The sequence below is a fragment of the Trichomycterus rosablanca genome, chromosome 2, assembly GCF_030014385.1.
Source record: "Trichomycterus rosablanca isolate fTriRos1 chromosome 2, fTriRos1.hap1, whole genome shotgun sequence".
Taxonomy (NCBI): Eukaryota; Metazoa; Chordata; class Actinopteri; order Siluriformes; family Trichomycteridae; genus Trichomycterus; species Trichomycterus rosablanca.
The window spans coordinates 64,744,968-64,769,314 of record NC_085989.1 but is presented as its reverse complement, the minus strand read 5'-3'; the positions used below and the strand labels follow the sequence as shown (position 1 = coordinate 64,769,314).

The following is a 24,347-nucleotide window of genomic DNA, read 5'->3' as shown; positions in this document are numbered from 1 at the left end:
ATACTGTCAAAGCTTATGTTTATTTGGGAATGATGTCGTATTTTTCTCTGTATGCAAATGCTGAATATAAGTAAAAGGTAAAAGCTAATTTATTATTACTGTTTCTAAGGTATTGTGTAGTTGTGAGGGGTGAGATTTCGTGAACTATTGTAGGGTTCAGAGGTTTGCAGGTGGGGCCTTTCGGTGCTGGTGTTTTTGGCAATTTTTCTGGGATTTGTGTTGTTCGTGTCGATGTCGGAGTTGTGTCGTGTCGACCGAGATTAGGAGTTGTATTGTGGTATGGATTTTGGCCGTGTCGTCCAGCCCTGGTGTGGGGGTTGTGGAGTTGGGAGACACGTGTCTGCGTGGTCCTGGGGGGTTGGGGCCTCCATTGTGGTGTTGATACTGTATGTGCTCCCCTCTGTAGTTGATAGTGAATTGGGGAAATCTCACTGGGGGTCCTGGACGACCCTCAAGGGGCGGAGTTAAAGTGACATCACGAGTGACTGACATTATCTGCGACCCCCAACTCTGTTGTGTCTTTGAAAATGGGAAATCTAACAGCAGGACAATTGCAGCAGGAGAAATTAGATCAAGGGGGGCGACTGAAGGCATTAGCAAACAGGAGACAGCTGGTAAAGCTGCAGGACCAACTAGTCACACCACAACCTAAGTTACCAGTCCCGGATCCATCAGTTCATCCTCCTTCATATGAAAATGTAAGTAATATGTTGAAAGTTCTCCAGCAGAAGTCGCTAAGGGATGAGGAGCATTCAAATGCTACTAAACAGGTAACTACACCTAAGGAGTTGCATCACCACAATGACCCTGACAGGTATACACATTCCACTGAACCACTCACCCAGTCCACTACAATACTCAGATATGATATTGCTCCACCCACACGTCACCGTCCGGAAGCCCAAGAGACTACTATGGTAGTGACCGGAGGGCAGTTAGCCATACACTCACTGACACAAAACTGTATTGCAATTACATGAGACATACACCGAGGCATTTATAGCTAATAGTGTAGTATAGGGGATTTTGATTTTTAGTACACTCAGGAGCTACCCACTAAGGTATTCAGAAAAACATAGTTTGATGTTTGACTATTAGTGCTATGCTTATCCAAATTATGTTCTATACATAGCAAGGCAATGATTAAACAAATACTACAGTGCACTTCTAAAATTGAACATTATTACCAAATGCTGTAATGTACTTAATCCTAACACTTTTTACTAATTGCAGGAGATGGTGAACATCATGACTGTACTACTCTATCTATTTTTTCTGGGCCTGATAGGAATGCTGAATTGGAAAGGACAATGCCAGAGTTGACACTACCGACAAAGCTGTGGTACACCGTCCACTGCTCACTAACAACATTATTTGTTTACAGGTCCAGCCAACACCAGACTTTGATTGAACTAACTTCAAAATTTTGCACTTTCCAACAGGATAAACACGTTTAGAAAGTTTTGATTGTGTATCTCCTGATGTTTGGAGAGGTCCAGTGGGCAAACCATGTCTTCCTAAAATACTATACCATACCAAATTGACCCATGCGTAACCATATGTCAAACAGGGGGGACATAAAACAATCTATACAAATCTAGATAATAAAAACCTGCCAAATGCAACAAGAGCTCCTAGTGAAGGACATCCTGTCTCTAATAATCTTTTGAACTGAGACAACATTGTGTCTATTACCCAGCTACTGGAGGAGCTGTGAAGAGGGAAATTGGCACCAAGCACTGAAAATAAGACCCTTTTAATAATTCTCATACAGATGAGCATGAGATAAACATCAAAAATTGCCTTTAGGTCGTTTGAAATTCTGTTTGAGCAACTCTACAGACATGGATTGAAAATATTTAATGGACAAAATTGTAATTGGACACAGGAAAAAATGCAGATTTAATGCTTGATTGCCATCAATTTTTAAATTATTTTGTTTCAGTTGCCCACATCTGGTGGAAAGAGGTTAAGAGGAGTCGGTCTCTGCATATGTGGCATCTCCACACTGATCTCATTTAGGTTTATTTAATGTTTTATTTTCAAGATTTTATTGTAAAATTTGAAAACAGGGGGGAGTATAATGGCAGGAATGAGATTTTTAATGGCAGGAATGAGATTTTGAGATTTTATGTTTAAATTGTGTTTATGTTCAATATTACTTAGTCAAGTAATATGCTGCTTTGTGCATTAAACCCTGTGATACATTGTGCTGGGGCAGCTGGACTGGCAGACCTATGGGTATGCATGCAGATCCAGGGACGCCTGGTGAAGGTAACCTTCAGCCTTACCTCCTGTTTAGAGAAAAGGGAGTTGTAGCAACCTGTAGTATCTCCCAGCGCTGCTGCTTGCACGGACTCAGGTGAGATTAACCTTTTGCGACCCTGCGGTCACATATGAAGACATTACATTTTGGCTTTGTTATGCCTTATTCCTTGACCTGCTAAACTTAGACCGATTGTCCCCATTAGTGGACACTTGTCTGCCATCTAGTGGTAGCAAAAGCACTAGAACATTATTAAAGTTTGTTTGTTTCTTTATTGAGATTTTGACATATGTTCTGCACTTTGATTATGTTTATGACAGGAACGGCGGTTACTCATTGCACAAGATTCAGGTTATATCAGGCACAGTCATAGACAGCGTCTCTGGTTTGCCTCGCTTGCAGGTCTTTGGACTGTGGGAGGAAACTGGAGCACCCGGGAGAAACCCACACAACATGCGGACTCCGCGGAGGAGGGACCCGGGTTGCCCAATCTGGGGATCGGGCCCGGGACCTTCTTGCTGTGACAGTGTGCGACGGTGCTACCCACTGAGCCACCGTGCTGCAAGACTAATAAGGTTAAAAACTAAAGGAATAGAAAAATGCTTTGAAAAAATCAAAGCTCGGGTCTCAGGAGATTAAATATAATTGCTTACACGGACTCCGGTAAGATTCAATTTAATTGGTAATATTTTTTGGAAATTGTTAATTGGCAATTGATAATATTTGATGCTTGTGTTGTATCCGATGAATCTTTTCTAGCTAATTGATCAGGTCAACTCACTCATTTTATATTATATAGTTTATTGAAGAAGTTAAATTGGTTCAATGTGGTGCAGTAAACCTTGTGGCAATACTATGCATGATCATAGATGAGTGCAGTTTAAAGACTGAGGGAACAGTGAAGAAAATAACTTGGTAGGTGAGAAGTATCGAATAGTCTAGTAGACAGTTAACTAAGTGGAACTATTTAAGTAGAGTTTAATGTGATTCAAGAAAGCCAAAGTGGATCAAAGCGCTGTTGATGATGAGCATGAGGGATTGGCTGACTAGGAGCAGGAGATGGTCATGTGAGAGTCTGTATTGTTAGAAGCAGGAGGTGTGTTAGTACCAGTGACCAAAAGTTGGGGTAAAAATCTGAATGAATAATATAAGTCAGGGGTTTGTAGGACTGATGGAAGTTGATATAGCAGAGCTGTTGGTATTTTAAGTATGGCAGAAGTAAATAATAAATAGTGGATTGGTGATTTTGTATTGGAAAAAATGTGATTTAGAAAATTTGAAGGCTCTCTAGCATGAGGCGATGATGAAGTAGAATAAGTGTAGAAAATGTTAGATGTAATGTGTATGCACCTTCTGCTCTGATCAGTTTGAACTGCTCGTTTCCAGGGGATCACTGTCGATTGCCCTGAAGTATATGTTTGTTTCCATAGGACCATTGTCGGTCGCTGTGAAGTAATTGTTTGTTTCCAGGGGATCACTGTCGATTGCCCTGAAGTATATGTTTGTTTCCATAGGACCATTGTCGGTCGCTGTGAAGTAATTGTTTGTTTCCAGGGGATCACTGTCGATTGCCCTGAAGTATATGTTTGTTTCCATAGAACCATTGTCGGTCGCTGTGAAGTAATTGTTTGTTTCCAGTAGACACTGTTGTTGAACTGAGGTTTATGTTCTTTTGTCTGAGTTGTGTTTGGACAACCGAGTGAGTTGTGCCAGTGAATGTTAAAAGAATACTCGTATTCTTCGACTAGGCAGGAATCTTCTGTTCTAGGGTGTGTCTAGTTAAAACCTATCAGTTTGTCTTTTTCTTAATACGTGTTACAGATTTTGCTCGAAAGGTAGTTTAAAGCGGTCTAAAATGTCTAATTTAACACATAGAGAATGGAAACAAGTAGTTGTTAAGCGACTGGTGGAAACCTCCTCTGTCAAAGAGAAGGCGAAAACAGGCGCAAAAGTTGAGGAACTGAGTTGGACAGAGGTTGGTCTCTATCCACTGGAAACTAAAGCCCCACCTGGTTCTGAACAACATATTAAAAATTCTCTAAATTTATCTAAAACATAAAGTTGACAAATGTAAAAGGGAATTGGAAGGTGCCCCTGCAGTAAAGAAATTGAGCGTGGAAAAGCCCTTAGCGAAAGTCGTATGCGCAGCTGCAAAACCTAATTTGGCCACACATCCAGTAATTTCAGGAAATTGGACATGCCTAATCTCATTGTTCAATGAGATGGAGCCAGTAGGGTGTGAGAACTTATCCGTGTCCCACCCATTAACTCAGGAACCAACCCCAACCAACACCATAGCTTATAAAGGCAATTACACCTGTTTCAGGAGCAACAAACCAGGACCGATAAACAGGGGACATTTTTCAGAAGGATGGTGTAAGGAAACCATTATCCTGGATAATGATGGGAATTATACAGGCAGCCAGCTGAATGCACAAAAATTCAGTAGGGCGGATTTAGTATGGTTGTGTGGAGATATGAGAATCCGGCGAAGGTTGCATGGGAATTGGTCTGGGGAGTGTGCGTTGGTCTTTTTGATTATGCCTTTCAGAATCTACAAACAGCACGGAGTGGAGAATGCCGCGGACGTCCTGATCAATCACCACAGCCATCGAAGAGACACCCGAGAGGTCAAACCTGGCGGATCCTTCGACAAGACCGTGTGGATTGATGGTATAGGGGTCCCAAGGGGGGTCCCAGATGAATTTAAGGCTAGGAACCAGATTGCTGCAGGGTTTGAAAGTGCATTATTTTGGTGGGTAACTATCAACAAGAATGTAGACTGGATAAATTATCTCTATTACAATCAGCAGAGATTTGTTAATTTCAGTGTTCAGGCCATCGAGGGACTGAGAGACCAGTTAGACCAGACTTCACTTATGACCATACAGAATAGAATGGCGTTAGACATGTTGTTGGCAGAGAAAGGTGGAGTTTGCCAGATTGTGGGTTCATCATGTTGCACCTTCATCCCTAATAATACTGCACCCGATGGTAGTGTGACACTAGCTTTGGAAGGATTGAGGGCTTTGTCACGAGAATGGAAGGAAAATTCAGGGATAAATAATGAATGGGTTAAGTGGATAGAAGGGATGTTTGGGCCATGGAAGGAAATTATTACGCGTTTGTTGATGTCAGTATGTGTAGGATTGGTAATTTTAGTGATATGTTGTTGTTGTGGTATCCCGTGCATTAGGGGGTTAATAGAAAAATTTGTGGTAGAAGTAATGTGTAGAGGAAGCAGAGGGGGGCAGGACCCACCAGTTATCCAGATGGTATTGACTGATTTGTCTAAATATCAAGTAGATGAGGACGATGAGGAGGATACCCTTAATGATGGGCTGGAAGACCCACCGCAAACAGTATAAGTGCTACTAACTCTGCTTAATTAAAGGTGAAACCGACCAGTTAAGATGAGGAGAGAGGACCGGAGCTACTGATCACACACCACGACGAAGGAAGGAGACCTGGAAAGACGGACAGAGACTCTGTGGGAACCGGAAGACCCATCCCAAGGGACAGAAGTGCCACCAACTGGACCTGCCTACAGGAGACAAAACACAGCAGAAAGCCCGACGACACCGACTGTATGAAAGAGGAGTCCAGTGGAGCCAACGGAACGAAACAAGAAGATGGAGGAGGATTTAGTTAGACTAAGAGAGAAAACATAAACATATAGTTCGCAGACACGTAGACCATCTTTGAAAACACTAGTTAAGTGCAACACACATAGTTTAGCTACAAAATGTAAGGGGATTAGTTCAAGATTGTTTACAATGCATATGTGTTTGATACTCTGCTATTTTTAGGAGGGATATCATCTGTGCTTCGTCGTTTAAATGTTGGTGCCGCTGCGGAAGCAGGTAAGACCGACAGGGGAGAATCCATGAGACAATAGGAGCCATGCGGAGAAGCAGGAGCTATGGGCCCCTTCTGAATATCTGCAGCTCCGTCTGGTGGAGGACAACCTGAACGGACTTCCTGTAGAAGCTACGCACCCATTGTTTTTTATTTTTTCTCGCTTTTGATTTCCTAATTTTAAATTGAATTATTTTGTTGTCCTATTTTTATTTAATTTTTAATTTTGTTTGTTTGTTTTGGTTTAGGGACAGGAGCTGTTGCGATAGGTACGGTTCCTTTAGTTTAACTGGTAGCCTTTTATTTTTTAGATACCTTTTATTGTAAAAATTCAGCCCAGTGGCCATGTAGCCAGAAGGGGTTAAAGTGGGGGTTGCTGACAGCTATCCTTTTCTCCTGGAATCTAGAAACACCTAACCTATAGTTAAAAGTTTATGTGAAAGCATTAAGATGCTTTCAAGGGGGGATTGTTAGGGTTTTTGGAACATAAAAACATCATTATTAAACATAAAACATCATTATTAAACATAAAATCGATACGGGTAGGTTTACGCCATTTTGCGACACATGTCCCTGCTTTACGGCAAACATGCAGCACATTTCTTTGTGTACAATGGCGTCTGCCCTGTTCTCCTGCCGAAGGGAGGAGGCGGAGCTTGAGTCTTTTTAGCACATTTCATTGGCTCCAACAGAAGCGGAAGAGGAGGAGCCTAGTCTAGTTTAAAGGGACATGCCGGGAAACACTCGCTCTCTCTTCTTGGTGGGTCGTTTTCCAGACTGCAGGAGAACAGAGCGCTGTTCAGCTTAGCACCTGGCATATTTTCACAGTTCATTTTTACACTTAATAAAGTGTTTTGGAAGAGTACTTTCTGGACTCACTGGCTGCTTCTTCAAGGCCTCTTGGCTAAAACATCCGTCTCAACACGTGTCCAGACGTAAAATATGTACGTGTACAGACGGCAAAATATGACGTGTTAACGCCTCTTCACAACTTATAGCCAATCAGTGAACTATAACATGAATATATCTGCATGTGAATAAGGGACCGTGACAAACACTGACAATGTGCAACGTTTGGCTTCCCATATTCATGAGACGCGTACACACGTTACAACGTATTGCCTACTAAGCATGACACACATGCAAACGTAGCGTTACGTTATTTGCACGTGAGAGCACGCACTAAATACGCACTGTGCTCTTAATTTAAACGTAGGTTCATGTAACCGTGATGTAGTCAATTTACTTTACAAAATGGCTCTTCGAAATTTTCTTTTGAATTGCAAAAGAGTATTTGCGGACTGCACAAGCAAAGGCTATTTTTTAAAATGATCTCTGAACCAATCACAAAATTTTACTTTACCCCATACATCAATTTAAGCCAGTATCAATAGCTTTACTGTCATCATTCATACACAAATCAAACCCTGAATATATTTCTGCCTTCAAAAACATGACTATCTACATGCCCACTTAATTTTACTGCCCCCCAAGCAAAGCAGTCCAGAACCGGGGCTGTTCAATATTGTCATTTTCAAATCTACATTAATGCAAATGTTATTGGTTCAAAAACAGCCACAATTAAGTAAAATTTTTCGACGGAGCTCCATGGTGACTTAGTGCTATTTTTATAACATGCCCTGCGGGCGACACACATGGTCCATGCGGGCGACCAGGTGCCCCCGGGCACCGTCTTGGCTACCCCTGGCCTATGGTGTGTATTAAACACTGCAGGTTTGTCTGAGAATGAATGAATGAATGTTGACCGTAAAGTGCAAAGATTTAAATATGTATTGTTTATTTATGGATTTATTTAGATTTAATGCATTGAAATGCTCAAACACGTGACCAAATAAACCAACTAAAATCTATATTAATGCCAGAATCTGAAATCTTTTTTTTTTTTTAATAGTGTAATGAGGAGTTTTACTGGAAAAAGAGTCCAGCTGCAACTGAAACATGAAGAGCTCCAGCAGTGTGAGGACAACACCAGATGCCATAAGAAGTCTAAATTGGAAGTTTTGTTCAAACTGTTGGAACTAACTGAAGCGCAGTTCAAGAGACCTCAACACAACATTTCTGTTTTATGTACGTGGACAAAATTGTTGGTACCCTTATGTTAAAGAAAGAAAAATCCACAATGCTCACTGAATTAATTATATATTACCACCATCATTCTATTACTACTATGAATATATCAGTACACCTGATTATAACAGCAGACTTACAGGTGCATCTCAATAAATTAGAATATCATCAAAAAGTTAATTTATTTCAGTAATTTGAAAAAAAAACAAAAAAAAACCTCATATTATATAGATTTATTACAAACAGAGTGATCTATTTCAAGTTTTTATTTCTTTTAATGTTGATGATTATGGCTTACAGAATATGCACTCAATACTTGGTCGGGGCTTCTTTTGCATGAATTACTGCTTCAGTGCAGTGTGGCATGGAAGCAATCAGCCTGTGGCACTGCTGAGGTTGCCCAGGTTGCTTTGAGAGCGGCCCTCAGCTCGTCTGCATTGTTGGATCTGGTGTCTCATCTTCCTCTTGACAATACTCTATAGATTCTCTATGGGGTTTAGGTCAGGTGAGTTTGCTGGCCAATTAAGCATAGTGATACTGCGGTTATTAAACCAGGTATTGGTACTTTTGGCAGTGTGGTCAGGTGCCAAGTCCTGTTTGAAAATGTAATCTGCATCTCCATAAAGCTTGTCAGCAGAGGGAAGCATGAAGTGCTCTAAAATGTCCTGGTAGATGGCTGCACTGACTTTGGACTTGATATAACACAGTGGACCAACACCAGCAGATGACATGGCTCCCCAAACCATCACTGATGTGGAAACTTCACACTAGACCTCAAGCAGCTTGGACTGTGTGCCTCTCCACTCTTCCTCCAGACTCTGGGACCTTGATTTCCAAATGAAATGCAAAATTCCTTCTGAAAACTTTCATCTGAAAACAAGACAGTTGTAGCCCATGTCCTGGATACGTCTGTGTGTGGTAGCTCTTTAAGCACTGACTCCAGCAGAGGTCCACTCCTTGTGAATCTCCTCCATATTTTTTAATGGCCTTTTCTTGACAATCCTTTCAAGGCTGTGGTTATCCCTGTTGCTTGTGTACCTTTTTTCTACCACACTTTTTCCTTCCACTCATTTTTCCATTAAAATGCTTGGATACAGCAGGAGGTTGTCAGTGACTGCCTTCTGGACATCTGTCAAGTCAGCGGTCTTCCCCATGATTGTGTAGCCTACTGAACTAGACTAAGGGACCATTTTAAAGGCTTAGGAAACTTTTGCAGGTATTTTGTGTTGATTATTCTACTTTTCTGAGATAATGAAGGGTTTACATTGACTGTAAGCCATAATCATCAACATTAAAAGAAATAAACGCTTGAAATAGATCACTCTGTTTGTAATGCATCAAAAAAATATGAGTCAACTTTTTGAATTGAATTACTGAAATAAATTAACTTTTTGATAATATTCTAATTGATTGAGATGCACCTGTATGTGATGATACAGGGACCTTTTGTCAATTATTTGTAGGTAGTTTGACCAGAGTAGGTCCCCCCTCATAAGCCTCGGTTCCTCCCAAGGTTTCTTCTTCAGCTCTGAGGGAGATTTTCTTTGCCACTGTTGCCCCTGGCCTCGCTCACCTGGGGGTTTTACATTTCATATTCAAACTTTTGTCTTTACTGGATTTCTGTGAAGCTACTTTTTTTTTTTATATTTTCCTCAATAAATAAACTCCCATTTTGTGAGATTTTGACCATGGCAATGTCAGAACCAGATATTTTGCATGCTTCTTTTGACTATGCTACAGGAAGAAACTTCATATCTAAATTATCATTGCTGCTTGTTATTGACTGAAATAACAATTAAAGATCTGGACCATTTTCAAAGTGTTTACAGATTTATTAACATTACTTTTAATATATGTGTGTATATTGATTTTGCTTTATTTTTGTTTTATATTTTAAACTGTATCTTTTAAAAACAAATTAATTGCTTGTTCAAAGTAATAATCTAATGGTGTTTAATACTATAAATGTATATTTACATCATACTACATTGATCATCATAATAAAACTAAAGAAAATAATCCTACAGAATATCAAGAAATAAAGCAGCAGGTTAATAAACAAAGAATCACCTTCACTGTGCAACTTAATTCAATTTGTAAGTAAATATCTCCATCTACTGGCAAAATGCCAAGACGTTGTACAATTACGTCTGTACGGGTAAAAAAAAAAAACTCTGGAAACATAAAAATATGCCGTCTGTACACGTAAAAGAAATACGTCTCAATGCATCACACGTACATATTTTACGTCTGGACACGTAATATTTTTACGTGTACAGGCGTTAGAACTAAGACGATTTTGGCCCCAAATGCATGCCATACTACGCTGCAGTGCTGTGGGTAAGTTCGTCTAAGCAAAGCTCCCGAAATACTGCTAAATATATACTTTTATTAAGTTAGTAATTATTCAGCTCTGCTATATTTTGTTTAATAGCAATATGTAGATTACTATTTGTGAGCTGGTAGTTAAAATAAGCTATTTTACATCTTTTTAATCAAAGTTGTAAAGCGCACGTGCTCAGTTACTAATGAGCCTGTTCTGTTTAGGCTGGCTGGCTGATCATGCTTTGTAATATCTATGTGGTTGCTGAACTCATTGCAGGTTTGTTTGTTTGTTTGTTTATTCTGTCATAAAGGATGTATTTATTCATTTGTCTTTAAGCTTACGTTGTAAAAAATGTTTTCACATTGCCGCCATTGTAGTATTTGTGTCCGCCATAAGACGGCAGTGTTCTTTTTATTTTACTATATGTTCGTCATGGAAAAATACAAAAACGGATGGTGTGGTAACAATATTCATATGTAGTAAGAAATATAGGTATGCATTGTTATTGATTACTGTTATTAGAAGTATAAAAATAACTATATTAGATTGCTATATATAATATATAATATATATTATATATATAATAGATAATATGTCAGAAGCTATAGATATTAGGAGCTATAATATGTAATATGTATTATATTTATATGTAACGTATTATATTTATGAATATAGAATTATATGTATTATGAATGTGTTGTACTAACTTGGGTAAGTACTTTCAGTCTCTGACATTGTTTAATCTATCAAACTTTTCTCAGCATGTGCTACTCAAACATTCCTGTGCTTATATCTCACAGACCCTGCAGACATCAGAGGGCACATTATAGAAACAGCAACGCCAGCAACCTCATCTACCCTCAACTGTTGCAACAGTCTCAAACAGTGGTGGTAGGTGGGGTCTGGAACTGTCAGTCAGCCGTCCAAAAAGCTGACTTCATCTCAGCTTTTGCACTTTCTCACAGCCTTGACTTCCTGGCACTGACTGAGACATGGATCACCACCGAGAACTCAGCAACACCAGCAGCCTTATCCTCTGCCTACACCTTCTCTCATACACTGAGAGGATCTGGTAGGGGTGGTGGTACAGGTTTGCTCCTGACCAGGAAATGGCAATTCACTACTGTGAATGTTTCTCACCTTAACATTTCATCTTTTGAATTTCATGCTATTACTGTTACTTTTCCGATTACTCTTCATATCATTGTCATCTACAGACCACCTGACGCACTGGGAGACTTCATAGAAGAGCTAAATGTTCTTCTGACTTTAATCTCCCTTCACTTCAGTCCTCATGTCTTCTTCCTCTTCTTTCATCTTTCGACCTCCTCTTTAACCACAGCCCTCCGACACACAAAGGAGGCAATCTTCTGGACCTGGTCTTCAGTCGTCCAACTTCTGTTCTGGACCTCACGGTCACCCCACTGCACCTCTCCGATCATCATTTTGTGTCCTTCTCTCTCTGTCTCCCAACTCTTCCTACCTCCAACCACACTTTCACCCTTACAACACGCCCCAATCTTCACTCTTTATCTTCCTCCCTGTTGATCTCCACCATCCTAACTTCACTACCTAACCCTGACATTCTTGCTACCCTTCCACTAAACTCTGCTACTAATACTTTACTCTCTTCTCTTTCAACATCCCTCGATCAGCTCTGTCCTCTTACCCTCAAACGAGGAAAACCTTCTCACCCTGCTCCTTGGCTTTCAGACGCATTGCGGAGCAACAGAAGAGAATTGAGGGCAGCTGAGAGAAAGTGGAGGAAATCTAAGCTCGGTGTTGATCTCCACTCCTACCACGATCTGCTGTCCAGGTTCTCATCTGACGTGACTGCTGCAAAAACATCTTTCTACAAAGCCAAGCTTGAACAATCTGCTGCTGACCCACGTAAGCTTCATGCTATCTTTTCCTCTCTTCTGAACCCTCCTCCTCCTCCCCCATCTGCCTCTCTCACTGCTACTGACTTTGCAACATTCTTTCAGGACAAGATTGACAAAATCAATCAATCCTTCTCTCCGACTGACCCACTTTCAACTGACCCTCAACCCACCAACACACTCACCAGCTTCACCCCACTCACCATGGATGAGGTTACACAGCTCCTCTCATCCAGCAATCCCACTACATGCACACTTGACCCTATACCATCCACCATCCTCAAAGACATCTCACAGGACCTGATCCCCTTCATCACACCCATCATCAACAACTCCCTGACATCAGGTGTCGTCCCTACTGCTTTTAAGAAGGCTCAGGTCATTCCCCTTCTTAAGAAACCTACACTAGACACTACAGACATTAACAACTACAGACCCGTCTCACTCCTCTCTTTTCTATCCAAGATTCTTGATCGTTCTGTCTATAACCAACTATCTGCCTTTCTCACTCAGAATGACCTCCACGATCCGTACCAGTCTGGCTTCAAGGCAGCACATTCTACGGAAACAGCTCTTGTAGCGGTTACTGAGAAGCTTCATGCAGCCAAAGCAGCCAAACTGTCATCTGTCCTTATTCTTCTTGACCTCTCTGCAGCCTTCGACACAGTGAATCGCGGCTTTCTTCTGTCCACTCTCTCCAACCTTGGAGTAACAGGTTCAGCATGGCAATGGATGGCCTCCTACCTGGAAGGGCGCTCCTACAAAGTGTCATGGAGGGGATCCATATCTCCCCCATGCACTCTCTCAACCGGTGTTCCTCAGGGCTCTGTACTCGGCCCACTTCTTTTCTCTATCTACACCCGCTCTCTGGGTAAGGTCATAGCCTCCCATGGCTTCTCCTACCACTCCTATGCAGATGACACTCAGCTCGTTCTGTCATTTCCTCATTCAGACACACAAGTCTCAGCTCGCATCTCAGCATGTCTGCGAGATATCTCACAATGGATGTCGGCTCATCATCTAAAACTTAATCCCAGCAAGACAGAGATGTTGCTCATTCCTGGAGATCAGTCTCCAACCCAGGACCTAGTCATTTCTCTGGATGACTCCCAGATCAGACCATCTGATAAGGTAAGAAGCCTTGGTGTTGTTCTTGATAACCAGCTGACATTCTCTCCTTATATAGCCAACATGACAAGATCGTGCCGGTTCCTCCTGTACAACATCAGAAAGATTCGTCCATTTCTCTCCAGGGAAGCTACTCAGATTCTGGTGCAATCACTTGTAATCTCACGGTTGGACGACTGCAACTCCCTCCTGGCTGGAGCTCCCATGTCCACGATTAAACCCTTACAGCTCATTCAAAATGCAGCTGCCCGTCTGGTTTTTAACCAACCCAAACACTGCCACATCACCCCACTGCTGCCACACCATCACCCCACTGCTGCCACATCATCACCCCAATGCTGCCTCATCACCCCACTGCTGTGTTCTCTTCACTGGCTTCCTGTAGCTGCACGCATTCAGTTTAAAACACTGACGCTCGCCTACAAAGCCAAAAATGGACCAGCCCCAAGCTACCTTCGTGGCCTAATCAAACCCCGCTCTGTACCACGCAACCTCCGAGCCTCTAGTGTCGCTCGACTTGAGCCTCCATCCAGGACACACCGTGATGAAGGAAGGAGACTTGGAAGGACTGGCAGAGGCAGACTCTGTGGGGACTGGAAGACCTACTCCAAGGGACAGAAGTGCCACCAACTGGACCTGCCTACAGGGAACAAAACACAGCAGAAAGCCTGACAAAACCGACTATGTGGAAGAAGAGTCCAGTGGAGCCAACGGAACGGAACAAGAAGATGGGGGAGGATTTAGTTAGACTAGGAGAGAAAAAAACATAAACATATAGTTCGCAGACACATAGACCATCTTTGAAAACACTAGTTAAGTGCAACACACATAGCTTAGCTACAAAACACAAGGGGTTAGCTCAGGATTGTTTATGATGTATATACAGGTCCTTCTCAAAAAATTAGCATATTGTGATAAAGTTCATTATTTTCCATAATGTAATGATAAAAATTTAACTTTCATATATTTTAGATTCATTGCACACCAACTGAAATATTTCAGGTCTTTTATTGTTTTAATACTGATGATTTTGGCATACAGCTCATGAAAACCCAAAAATCTCAAAAAATTAGCATATCATGAAAAGGTTCTCTAAACGAGCTATTAACCTAATCATCTGAATCAACGAATTAACTCTAAACACCTGCAAAAGATTCCTGAGGCTTTTAAAAACTCCCAGCCTGGTTCATTACTCAAAACTGCAATCATGGGTAAGACTGCCGACCTGACTGCTGTCCAGAAGGCCATCATTGACACCCTCAAGCAAGAGGGTAAGACACAGAAAGAAATTTCTGAACGAATAGGCTGTTCCCAGAGTGCTGTATCAAGGCACCTCAGTGGGAAGTCTGTGGGAAGGAAAAAGTGTGGCAGAAAACGCTGCACAACGAGAAGAGGTGACCGGACCCTGAGGAAGATTGTGGAGAAGGGCCGATTCCAGACCTTGGGGGACCTGCGGAAGCAGTGGACTGAGTCTGGAGTAGAAACATCCAGAGCCACCGTGCACAGGTCTTAAAGCTGTCTCATCTTTGTCATTATAAAGCAATAATATACCGAATCATAGCCTAACAATAAAGCATGTTTATATAGCTCTAAAATCCAGATAAATTAAGTAATTTTCAAAAACAAAAAAAATGGCGATATAACCGCATACCGCGATATTGAGACAGGCTGAATATCGCAAGGGGAAATTCTTTCACCGCGACAGCCCTAGTTGAGAGACACAAGACCCAACACTCTGGATGAGCTTAAGGCCGCTATCGAAGCATCCTGGGCCTCCATAACACCTCAGCAGTGCCACAGGCTGATTGCCTCCATGCCACGCCACATTGAAGCAGTCATTTCTGCAAAAGGATTCCCGACCAAGTATTGAGTGCATAACTGAACATAATTATTTGAAGGTTGACTTTTTTTGCATTAAAAACACTTTTCTTTTATTGGTCGGATGAAATATGCTAATTTTTTGAGATAGGAATTTTGGGTTTTCATGAGCTGTATGCCAAAATCATCAGTATTAAAACAATAAAAGACCTGAAATATTTCAGTTGGTGTGCAATGAATCTAAAATATATGAAAGTTTAATTTTTATCATTACATTATGGAAAATAATGAACTTTATCACAATATGCTAATTTTTTGAGAAGGACCTGTATGTTTGGTACTCTGCTATTTTTAGGAGGGATATTCTATGTGTTTCATCGTTTAAATGTTGGTGCCGCTGCGGAAGCAGGTAAGACCGACAGGGGAGAATCCATGAGACAGTAGGAGCCATGCAGAGAAACAGGAGCTATGGGCCCCTTCTGAATATCTGCAGCTCCGTCCGGTGGAGGACAACCTGAACGGACTTCCTGTAGAAGCTACGCACCCATTGTTTTTATTTTTCTTCTCGTTTTTGATTTCCTATTTTTAAATTGCTTTATTTTGTTTTCCTATTCTTATTTTATTTTTTATTTTTTGTTTGTTTGTTTGGTTTAGGGTAGGAGCTGTTGCGATAGGTACGGTTCCTTTAGTTTAACTGGCAGCCTTTTTATTTTTTAGATACCTTTTATTGTAAAAATTCAGCCCAGTGGCCATGTAGTCAGAAGGAGTTAAATTGGGGGTTGCTGACAGCTATCCTTTTCTCCTGGAATCTAGAAACACCTAACCTATAGTTAAAAGTTAATGTGAAAGCATTAAGATGCTTTCAAGGGGGGATAGTTAGGATTTTTGGAACATAAAAACATCATTATTAAACATAAATTCAATATGGGAAGTTTTATGGCATTTTCCCAGTTTTACGACATTTTTCCCACGTGGCCCTTTGTTCAAAATGGCGCCTACCACGATCCCTTGGTAGAGTCCCTCCAGACCCCTGCCGAGGGGGGAGAGGTGGAGCCTGGGCTTTTTTTTTTAGCACATTTCATTGGCTCCACCAGTAGTGGAGGAGGAGCCTAGTTTAGTTTAAAAAACCACGCGCTCAGACGCACAGGCTCTCTTTTGCTGGTGATCATCTGGATTGCAGGAGAAAGGAGCGCCGATCGGCTTAGCTCTGACATATATTCACAGATCATTTCTTACACTTAATAAAGTGTTTTTGAAGAGTTTTCTTTCTGGATTCTCTGACTGCTTCTTCAGGGCCTCTCGACAAAAAGATTCGTCGTAACAGGGTGTAACAGTGGTCCAGCGTGCGTGTTTTCCGTGTTTTGCAGCTGATATTCTAGAAAAACTTTGGCGAAACTTTGCTGAAGTTTGCTCTGTTAAAGCCCCCAACAACAATAAAAGCAGCCTCAGGACGCGCGGTTTTCTGCTTGTTAATAACCTTGTACAGTTTCCCAAGCGCCAAGTCCGTATCAGCCTGTGGTGGGATGTACACAGCCGTAACAATGACTCCTGAAATCTCTCTCGGTAACCACAGCGGTCTGCAGGAGATGATGAGGTATTCCAGGTCCGGGGAGCAGAAAGACTCAATGAAGTAAACATTCCTCTGATCACACCAAGCATTGTTGATCATAAAACACACACCACCTCCTTTACTCTTCCCGGAGAGGTCCTTTGTTCTGTCGGTGCGGTGCACAGAGAATCCCGCTGGTTATAGATTATTAGTATATACTGTATCTATGGCTTGAATGTACAACCCAAATCAGAATAAAATGGGACAGTATAGAAAATAAGTCTTCACAACACAAAAATTTACAGAACAAAATACATTTTCTTCTCCCCTCTGAACATAATTTGTGCCATATCATGATTATAATCAACTGTTGACGTGTTTGAAGTCATGTAATTATTTAGTTTTTTAACCTCATTACAGGCCCTAAATTGCCTGTTACAACTTGTTTGGGAGGTGTTGTAGGCCTATAATGCCTGTATATGTATATTAACAGTTGAAATTAAGTTGACCAGACAAAACATGAAATACACTGGGAAACAGTGCATCTATATTATTTGCATTTTCTATACTGTCCCATTTTATTCTGATTTGGGTTGTACATTCAAGCCATAGATACAGTATATACCAATAATCTATAACCACTGAATTTTGGCAGAATTAATTTAAAGCAAAACTTTTAGAGTTTAACAAAATGTGTGGCACTTTTAGCCCTTTAATGGTCTGCTCAGCCATTAGTTTGAGTCTAAATACCTGGGTAAAAATAATCTGTATTTAAATAATCCTGTTTGGGTCAGATCTACTCTCTGGCTCGCATGTGTTAAACTCCAAAAAATAGGATTGTTATTTTAAGAAAACACCATTTCTAACTTATATGTCAACTTGAAGCAGCAGCTGAAAAATCATGAAATCATGAAAAGTTTGCGTTAGTTAGTGAAAAACATTTCAAATTTATTTTTTAAACATTATTTTCTTGTTGAGACCACTAAAGGGGTAAAGATGTGCATTCTCCTCAACACCATGAATCTTTCCTCTGCTGGTGTAATACAGAAGTTACTGAAGAAATCTTTTCCTGCAGGTGAGTTTTTGAAAATGATGGACGTGTCTTCATGAGTTTTACACTGAATTAATTTCAACAAAATTTAGTAAAACATTTTATCTGTGGTTCAAATGTAATCGAAAATGTAAGCTAGATATCTTCACTTGAATATATCTTCACTTAACGATCTTAATGCAAATTAAGAGAGGCGAGGTTCTGTTCTGAAATGCTGATGCTTCTGTATATTTGAATAAAACATAAGAGGAGCTTCATCCAATATGAACAACTATGATCACTTTTAGAGAACGTTCGCATTTGCGCAAACAAAACCACCAATCTAATTTACAGATTTGCCAAACCTGCTTAGTTGCAGTTTGTCACACATCTTACATTATTTAGGGGCAAGATTATCCAAATAAATTTTAACAGAAGGAAGGTGAGTAACAATTTTGTGATTTGTGTTTTAGAATTGCTGGGTTGATTTTTTTTCTGATGGTTCCCATTTGGATTTTTTAATAAAGGGAGTTATTGATCTGGATTGTTCAAATTTGAAATAATCTAGAATTTTTAATTTTGTGTCCACCGATTGTTGGTGTGTGGGGTTGGTACAAAAGTTAAACCTTAATTAAGTAAATTTTCTTGTGAATGTGTGAGGACATACGTTTGAGAGAGATTAATTATATTGTTGTGGAGATTGTTGTGACCATTACAGACTTCCTGTTTCCGGTGGTACGCACGCTGAGACTGTAGCCTAGTTGTTTGTTTGTAGCCATTAGCTAAATAACTTTTTATATACGTATGTTTTAAATGTTAATCTTATGCGCGTAGTTGATATAGAGTGTTATTTTGTCTATCGTAAAAAAGCGCTTGTGTTTACGCTTGTTTACTAACGTAAATCCGTGCTTGTGAAAACTTCTGCTACCGGCATCCGAACGAAGCCGGTTTTAGTTTGTTTTGTAATTTAGCGCTTAAACATATTTGCTTTGTGGAGAGTTAAAGCCGTTTTCTGTCTGTAGGAGCCGCGTTCTGTTTATTTGTTTTGTACACGAGCACATAAACACCGTTTTCCTTTAGAATTACAGCCGTTTTATCCGAACGAAGCGCGTTTGTGTTGTTTGGTTGTTGGTTTTTGTATTTCAGCTTATCAACGCCTGTTTCGTCCGGAATTAAAGCCGTTTTTCTGTGACTACCAGCAGAAGCGCCGGTGAAACCAACATAAACTTCAACTCATCCTCTAAAGCTAAGTACTGTTATTATGGCCCCAGCAGGAGCGTTATATCCCTGTATCGAGTGTAATATGTTCAGTTATTCCTTCTCCGTGTTTAGAGATAACTTTATATGTGATAAGTGTAGATTAGTTGTTAGCCTGATGGATAAGATCTCAGTGTTAGAAGGGCGCATTCGGGCGTTAGAACAGACTACTACTAGTGAGGGCTTAGGTTCAGCTGTAGCAGTCCCGAATGCCAGTAGTTCAGGTGTAGAACCCCAGACTCCGGCATTAGAGCCCTCACAGCGGGGCGACTGGGTGACGTCTCGGCGACATAGTCGTAGGGCAAAGCACCGACCATCTCAGTTGCACGTGTCCAACAGGTTTTCCCCACTCAGTGAGCCACCCGCTGAGAAGCCTGTTAATGTAAGTGCTCTGGTTATAGGAGATTCTCAGCTCCGACACGTGCGTATTGCGACCCCCATAGAGACACCAGCAACCATAGTCACTTGTATTCCGGGGGCCAGGGCGCCTGACATCAGAGCAAATCTGAAAGTGCTGGCTAATGCTAATCATAGATTTTCTAAGATTGTTATCCACGTCGGCACTAATGATGTTCGTTTACGGCAGTCTGAGGTTACTAAGTGTAATGTTAAAGAGGTGTGTGAGTTAGCTAGGTCGATGTCTGAGGCAGTAGTGTGCTCTGGCCCCTTACCGATTCCACCCAGTGGCGAAACCTACAGCAGGTTGTTGTCGCTGAACCGCTGGATGTCTAAATGGTGCTCAGAAAACTGCATTGATTTTGTAGATAACTGGTCCACCTTTGAGGGAAGGCCTGGTCTTTTGAAGCGGGATGGTGTCCACCCCACGTGGGAGGGTGCTGCTCGCATTTCTTGCAGGCTAGACCTGATGAGTATCTAGGTTTAAATGAAGCATCTCCTCCGGGTTACAGTTATGAACATAAGCCACGTCTTAGTGGTCGTGGTGGAGGAATAGCTACAATTTATGATAAAGACATAGGTCTTACTGTAAAATCATCTCCCATAACAAACTCGTTTGAGGTTCTTATCTCTGACATAACCAATAAAGGTTCATCTGATAAAACTAGTATGTTTAAACTGGTTACTGTTTATCGACCCCCTGGTCCTTACTCAGAATTTCTTAACGAATTTGCCGATTTTCTTTCTAAATTAGTCTTATCAACTAAGAAAGCTTTAATTGTTGGTGACTTTAATATTCATTATGAGGATAAGTGTAATCCACTCAAAATTGCGTTTGATTCTATTTTAGAATCCTTAGGCATCACCCAAAATGTAACAGGACCCACTCACCGCTGTAAACATACCTTAGATTTAATACTTACTTATGGTATAAACCAGGGGTTCTCAACTGGTCTCAGCCCGGGACCCACATTTTCTCATGGTCATTAAGTCGCGACCCACTTTTATAGAATACAAACCAAAGAAATTTATTTTTGAAAAATAGCCTTCAAAAACACATTTAAACATACATATGCATGCAAAGTAAATTTAAGAGCAATTTTTTTACATGCCAACTGCATGTATAAAAGTTACTACAATAAATTTAAATATCAAAACTGCATAAAATAAATAAGGCTACAAAACAAGATGCTTTCACCTAACCTGTCTTTTGTGGAAGTCAGTGAGACAGTTGGGCATGTGCTTTACTTTTGATCAGAGTTTCAAAGTCTGGGGTGACAGTAGACAGAGTTACTCTCAGATCATGCTCAGTGTTCAACCTGTTTCTCTGCTTTGACTTGAGCTGCACCAAGGTAGAAAAGCCACTTTCACAAAGATAGGTCGTGCTGAATGGTAGGATCGTTTTGACTGCAAGAGTGGCGAGAGATGGATACTCAGCCATCACATCGCTGCACCAGAAGTGGGAAAGGCTTACGTCGCCGAATCTCTTTTTCAGCGTCTGGTCACATGACAGCTCCACCAGCTGATGTTCTTCGTTGCTTGGCAACATGACGCTTTCCATGTTGATGCTGAAAGGGTCGCGTATCCAGGCATTAACGTTATCTCCGTGTCTCTCTGGGAAGTAGTCGTCAAACCGAGCTTGAAGTTTATTGAGATGCACCTTGATCGTTTTTTTCAAGTCATTTTTGGCCGTGGTGTCCAGCTGCTGTGCTTCCTGGCAAGCGTTTGGAAACATGTCCAGTCTGTCTTTGGATAAATGATTTACCCACAGTGTGATCTTTTTCTTGAACGCAACAATTTTGTCTGACTGTTCAAAAATGTTGTGTCCTTTCCCCTGCATAGACACGTTTAACGTGTTGAGGTGCTCAAAAATATCAGCAAGATATGCAACAAGTGCGAGCCAGGTGTCGTTGTCAAACAGTTCAGCATATGAGGAGTTATTCTCTGAGAGGAAAGTGGCGATTTCTGTTTTCAGTTCGTAAAAGCGTGACAAGACCTTACCCCTCGACAGCCAGCGCACTTCGGAGTGATACAACACCTGCATATGCTCAGAGCCCAAATCTTTACATAGATTTGAAAAGCAGCGGCTGTTCTTCGCACTCCGTTTTATGTGGTTCACCACTTTGATGACATTTTGCAAAGCTTCATCAAGCACAGGAACCATATTCTTAGCCGCCAGTGCCTCTCGGTGCAAAAAGCAGTGGTTCCAAGTCGCATTAGGTGCCCTCATCAGAATTTGTTTCACCACACCTGAATGTTTCCCGGTCATGGAGGCAGCGCCGTCAGTTGTGATTCCAACACAGTATTCCCAGCTTAGGCCCACTGAGCTCAAATACAAGTCCACGGAGTTGAAAATGTCCTCTGCTTTGGTAGTGGTAGGGAGTTCTCTGCTGCAGAGAAATTGTTCCTGCAAATCACCGTCCCACACATGTCTCACATAAACCAGTAAAATGGCATGGTGAGCTATATCCGTGGATTCATCCATCTGTAATGCGTAGTAAGGGCTTGCCTGGACGCGAGCTGTGGTCTGTTGTTTTATGTTACCAGACATGTCTTCAATACGCCGAGCTATAGTATCATTGGACAGGGGTATTGTTTTAAGCTTGTCTGACGCTGATTGATCCAGCACCTCTCTTACCATGTCCATGGCAGCGGGTAAAATAAGCTCTTCGGCTATTGTGTGGGGTTTCTTGGCCTTCGCAATACAGTGAGCTACGTGGTAAGATGCCCGGAGCGCATGTTCTTGTTTGGAGCAAGATGCTGTCAGACACTTCTGTGATACCTTCAGCTCATGAAGTCGTCTTTGAAAAAACTCCACCGGCTTGTCTTTACATGCGGGATGTTTCGTTTGTAAATGTCGCATTAGTTTGGATGGTTTCATGCTCTCATGTGCCAGCACTTCATTACAAATAACACACTGGGGTTTCTGTCCGTGTTTGTCCTCAATGAACGAAAATCCATATTTCAAATACTCCGGGTTATATTTGCGTTTCGCCATCTTGCCTCCGAACATCATCACAAATTGAAAGAGAAGGGTAACCGGCAAACGAATGGTGGTTACCATGGCAACGAGAATGCTGCGCGCGTCAGATGCGTGCCTCTCTCTGTCTCTTTTTTTCCAGATAAAAGACGAGTTCAAAATCAGATGAGCATTAATTATTTTAAATTTTTTTTAAATGTATTTATTTTTTACAAGCTGTCCGCGACCCGCCCAGAACGTGTCCGCGACCCACTTTTGGGTCGCGACCCACCAGTTGAGAATCGCTGGTATAAACATAGACAACCTGGAAATTGTACCACAGAATGACTTAATTTCTGATCACTCCCTACTAATTTATGAAGTGTCCCTGTCCAATAATATACAGCAACCAAATCGTTTTAAATGTAAGCGCACTATTACATCTGCAACTGCAGCAGCGTTCATAAACTGCCTACCAGAACTACCAAATATATCAGCATCAGAACCTAAAGAACTAGATCAGGCAACTCAAAACCTAGAGACCGTATTGCGCACAACCTTAGATAACGTAGCCCCACTTAAAACTAAACTGATTAGGGAGAAAAAACTTGCTCCTTGGTACAATGACAACACATGCGCACTTAAACAAGCAGCACGGAAATTAGAACGCAAGTGGCGTCACACTACACTGGAGGTGTATAAGATTGCTTGGAAAGATGCTCTAACTGAGTATAAACATGCACTTATAAAAGCTAAATCTTTATATTATTCGTCCCCAATAGAGAAAAATAAAAACAATCCCAGATTCCTCTTTGAGACAGTGTCCAAATTAACTAAAAACGTCAATGAAACTGAATCTAATATACCGCCTAACTGTACCAGCGATGATTTTTTAAAATTCTTTAATGACAAGATAGAAAAAATACGACTTCAGAGTCAAAATGTGTCACTTGCCAATGTTAAGTATGGACTCACTCCGAGCAGCATTGGTGATAATAGTAACGAGTTAATCCAACTAAATTCCTTTAATCCAATCTCCCAAAATGAACTAACTGTGCTGATTAAATCATCGAAGTCATCATCGTGTATACTCGATCCTGTTCCAACTCGTTTACTTAAAGATTTACTCCCAGCTAATGTAGAGCCCCTGCTTACATTAATCAATGCATCCCTTAGCATTGGGTACGTACCTAAACTGTTTAAAAGTGCCGTTATTAAACCCCTGATTAAAAAACCTAATATTGATCCACATGTTTTATCTAATTATAGGCCAATTTCAAACCTTCCTTTTGTCTCTAAAATATTAGAAAAAGTCGTTTCCAAACAATTATGCTCTTATTTGAATGAAAATTGTATTCATGAAAAATTTCAATCAGGATTTAGACCCAATCATAGTACAGAAACCGCATTAATTAGAGTAGTTAACGAGTTGTTAATGTCTTCTGATAATGGATGTGTCTCTTTTCTTGTTCTATTAGACCTTAGTGCAGCGTTTGATACGGTCGATCATAACATTTTACTGGAGAGGCTAGAAAATACAGTAGGTGTTAAAGGACTCGCACTCTCTTGGTTTCAATCATATCTGACTGACCGCTCACAATTTGTTTATGTAAATAATAAATGCTCGGAAACTACAAAAGTAAAGTGTGGTGTTCCACAGGGGTCGGTACTTGGACCTCTATTATTTACACTCTATATGCTTCCACTAGGTGAAATTATTCATAAACATGGCATAAAATTTCACTGCTATGCAGATGACACACAGCTGTATATATCAGCCAAACCAAATGAT

General features: G+C 41.0%; 2 protein-coding genes across 2 annotated transcripts; one reads left to right on the top strand and one right to left on the bottom strand.

The window, feature by feature from the left end:
* Positions 1–527: 527 nt before the first annotated feature.
* Positions 528–20,044, top strand: LOC134303413 (uncharacterized; the record flags this gene model as incomplete). Its single annotated transcript, XM_062988827.1, has 5 exons — positions 528–814; positions 2,222–2,362; positions 2,587–2,747; positions 6,076–6,129; positions 19,395–20,044. Coding segments are annotated over exons 1-5 (1,293 nt in total), but the record flags the coding sequence as incomplete, so codon positions are not given.
* Positions 20,045–20,815: 771 nt separating this feature from the next.
* On the bottom strand, positions 20,816–22,660 carry LOC134303404 (protein FAM200B-like). The gene has a single exon (XM_062988816.1). It carries the CDS (start codon positions 22,658–22,660, stop codon positions 20,816–20,818), a length of 1,845 nt encoding a protein of 614 aa, XP_062844886.1.
* Between the last annotated feature and the right edge of the window lie 1,687 nt (positions 22,661–24,347).

Coding starts and splice junctions, on each gene's coding strand:
- LOC134303404 (XM_062988816.1), bottom strand. CDS start 22,660: ATGGTAACCACCATTCGTTTGCCGGTTACCCTTCTCTTTCAATTTGTG.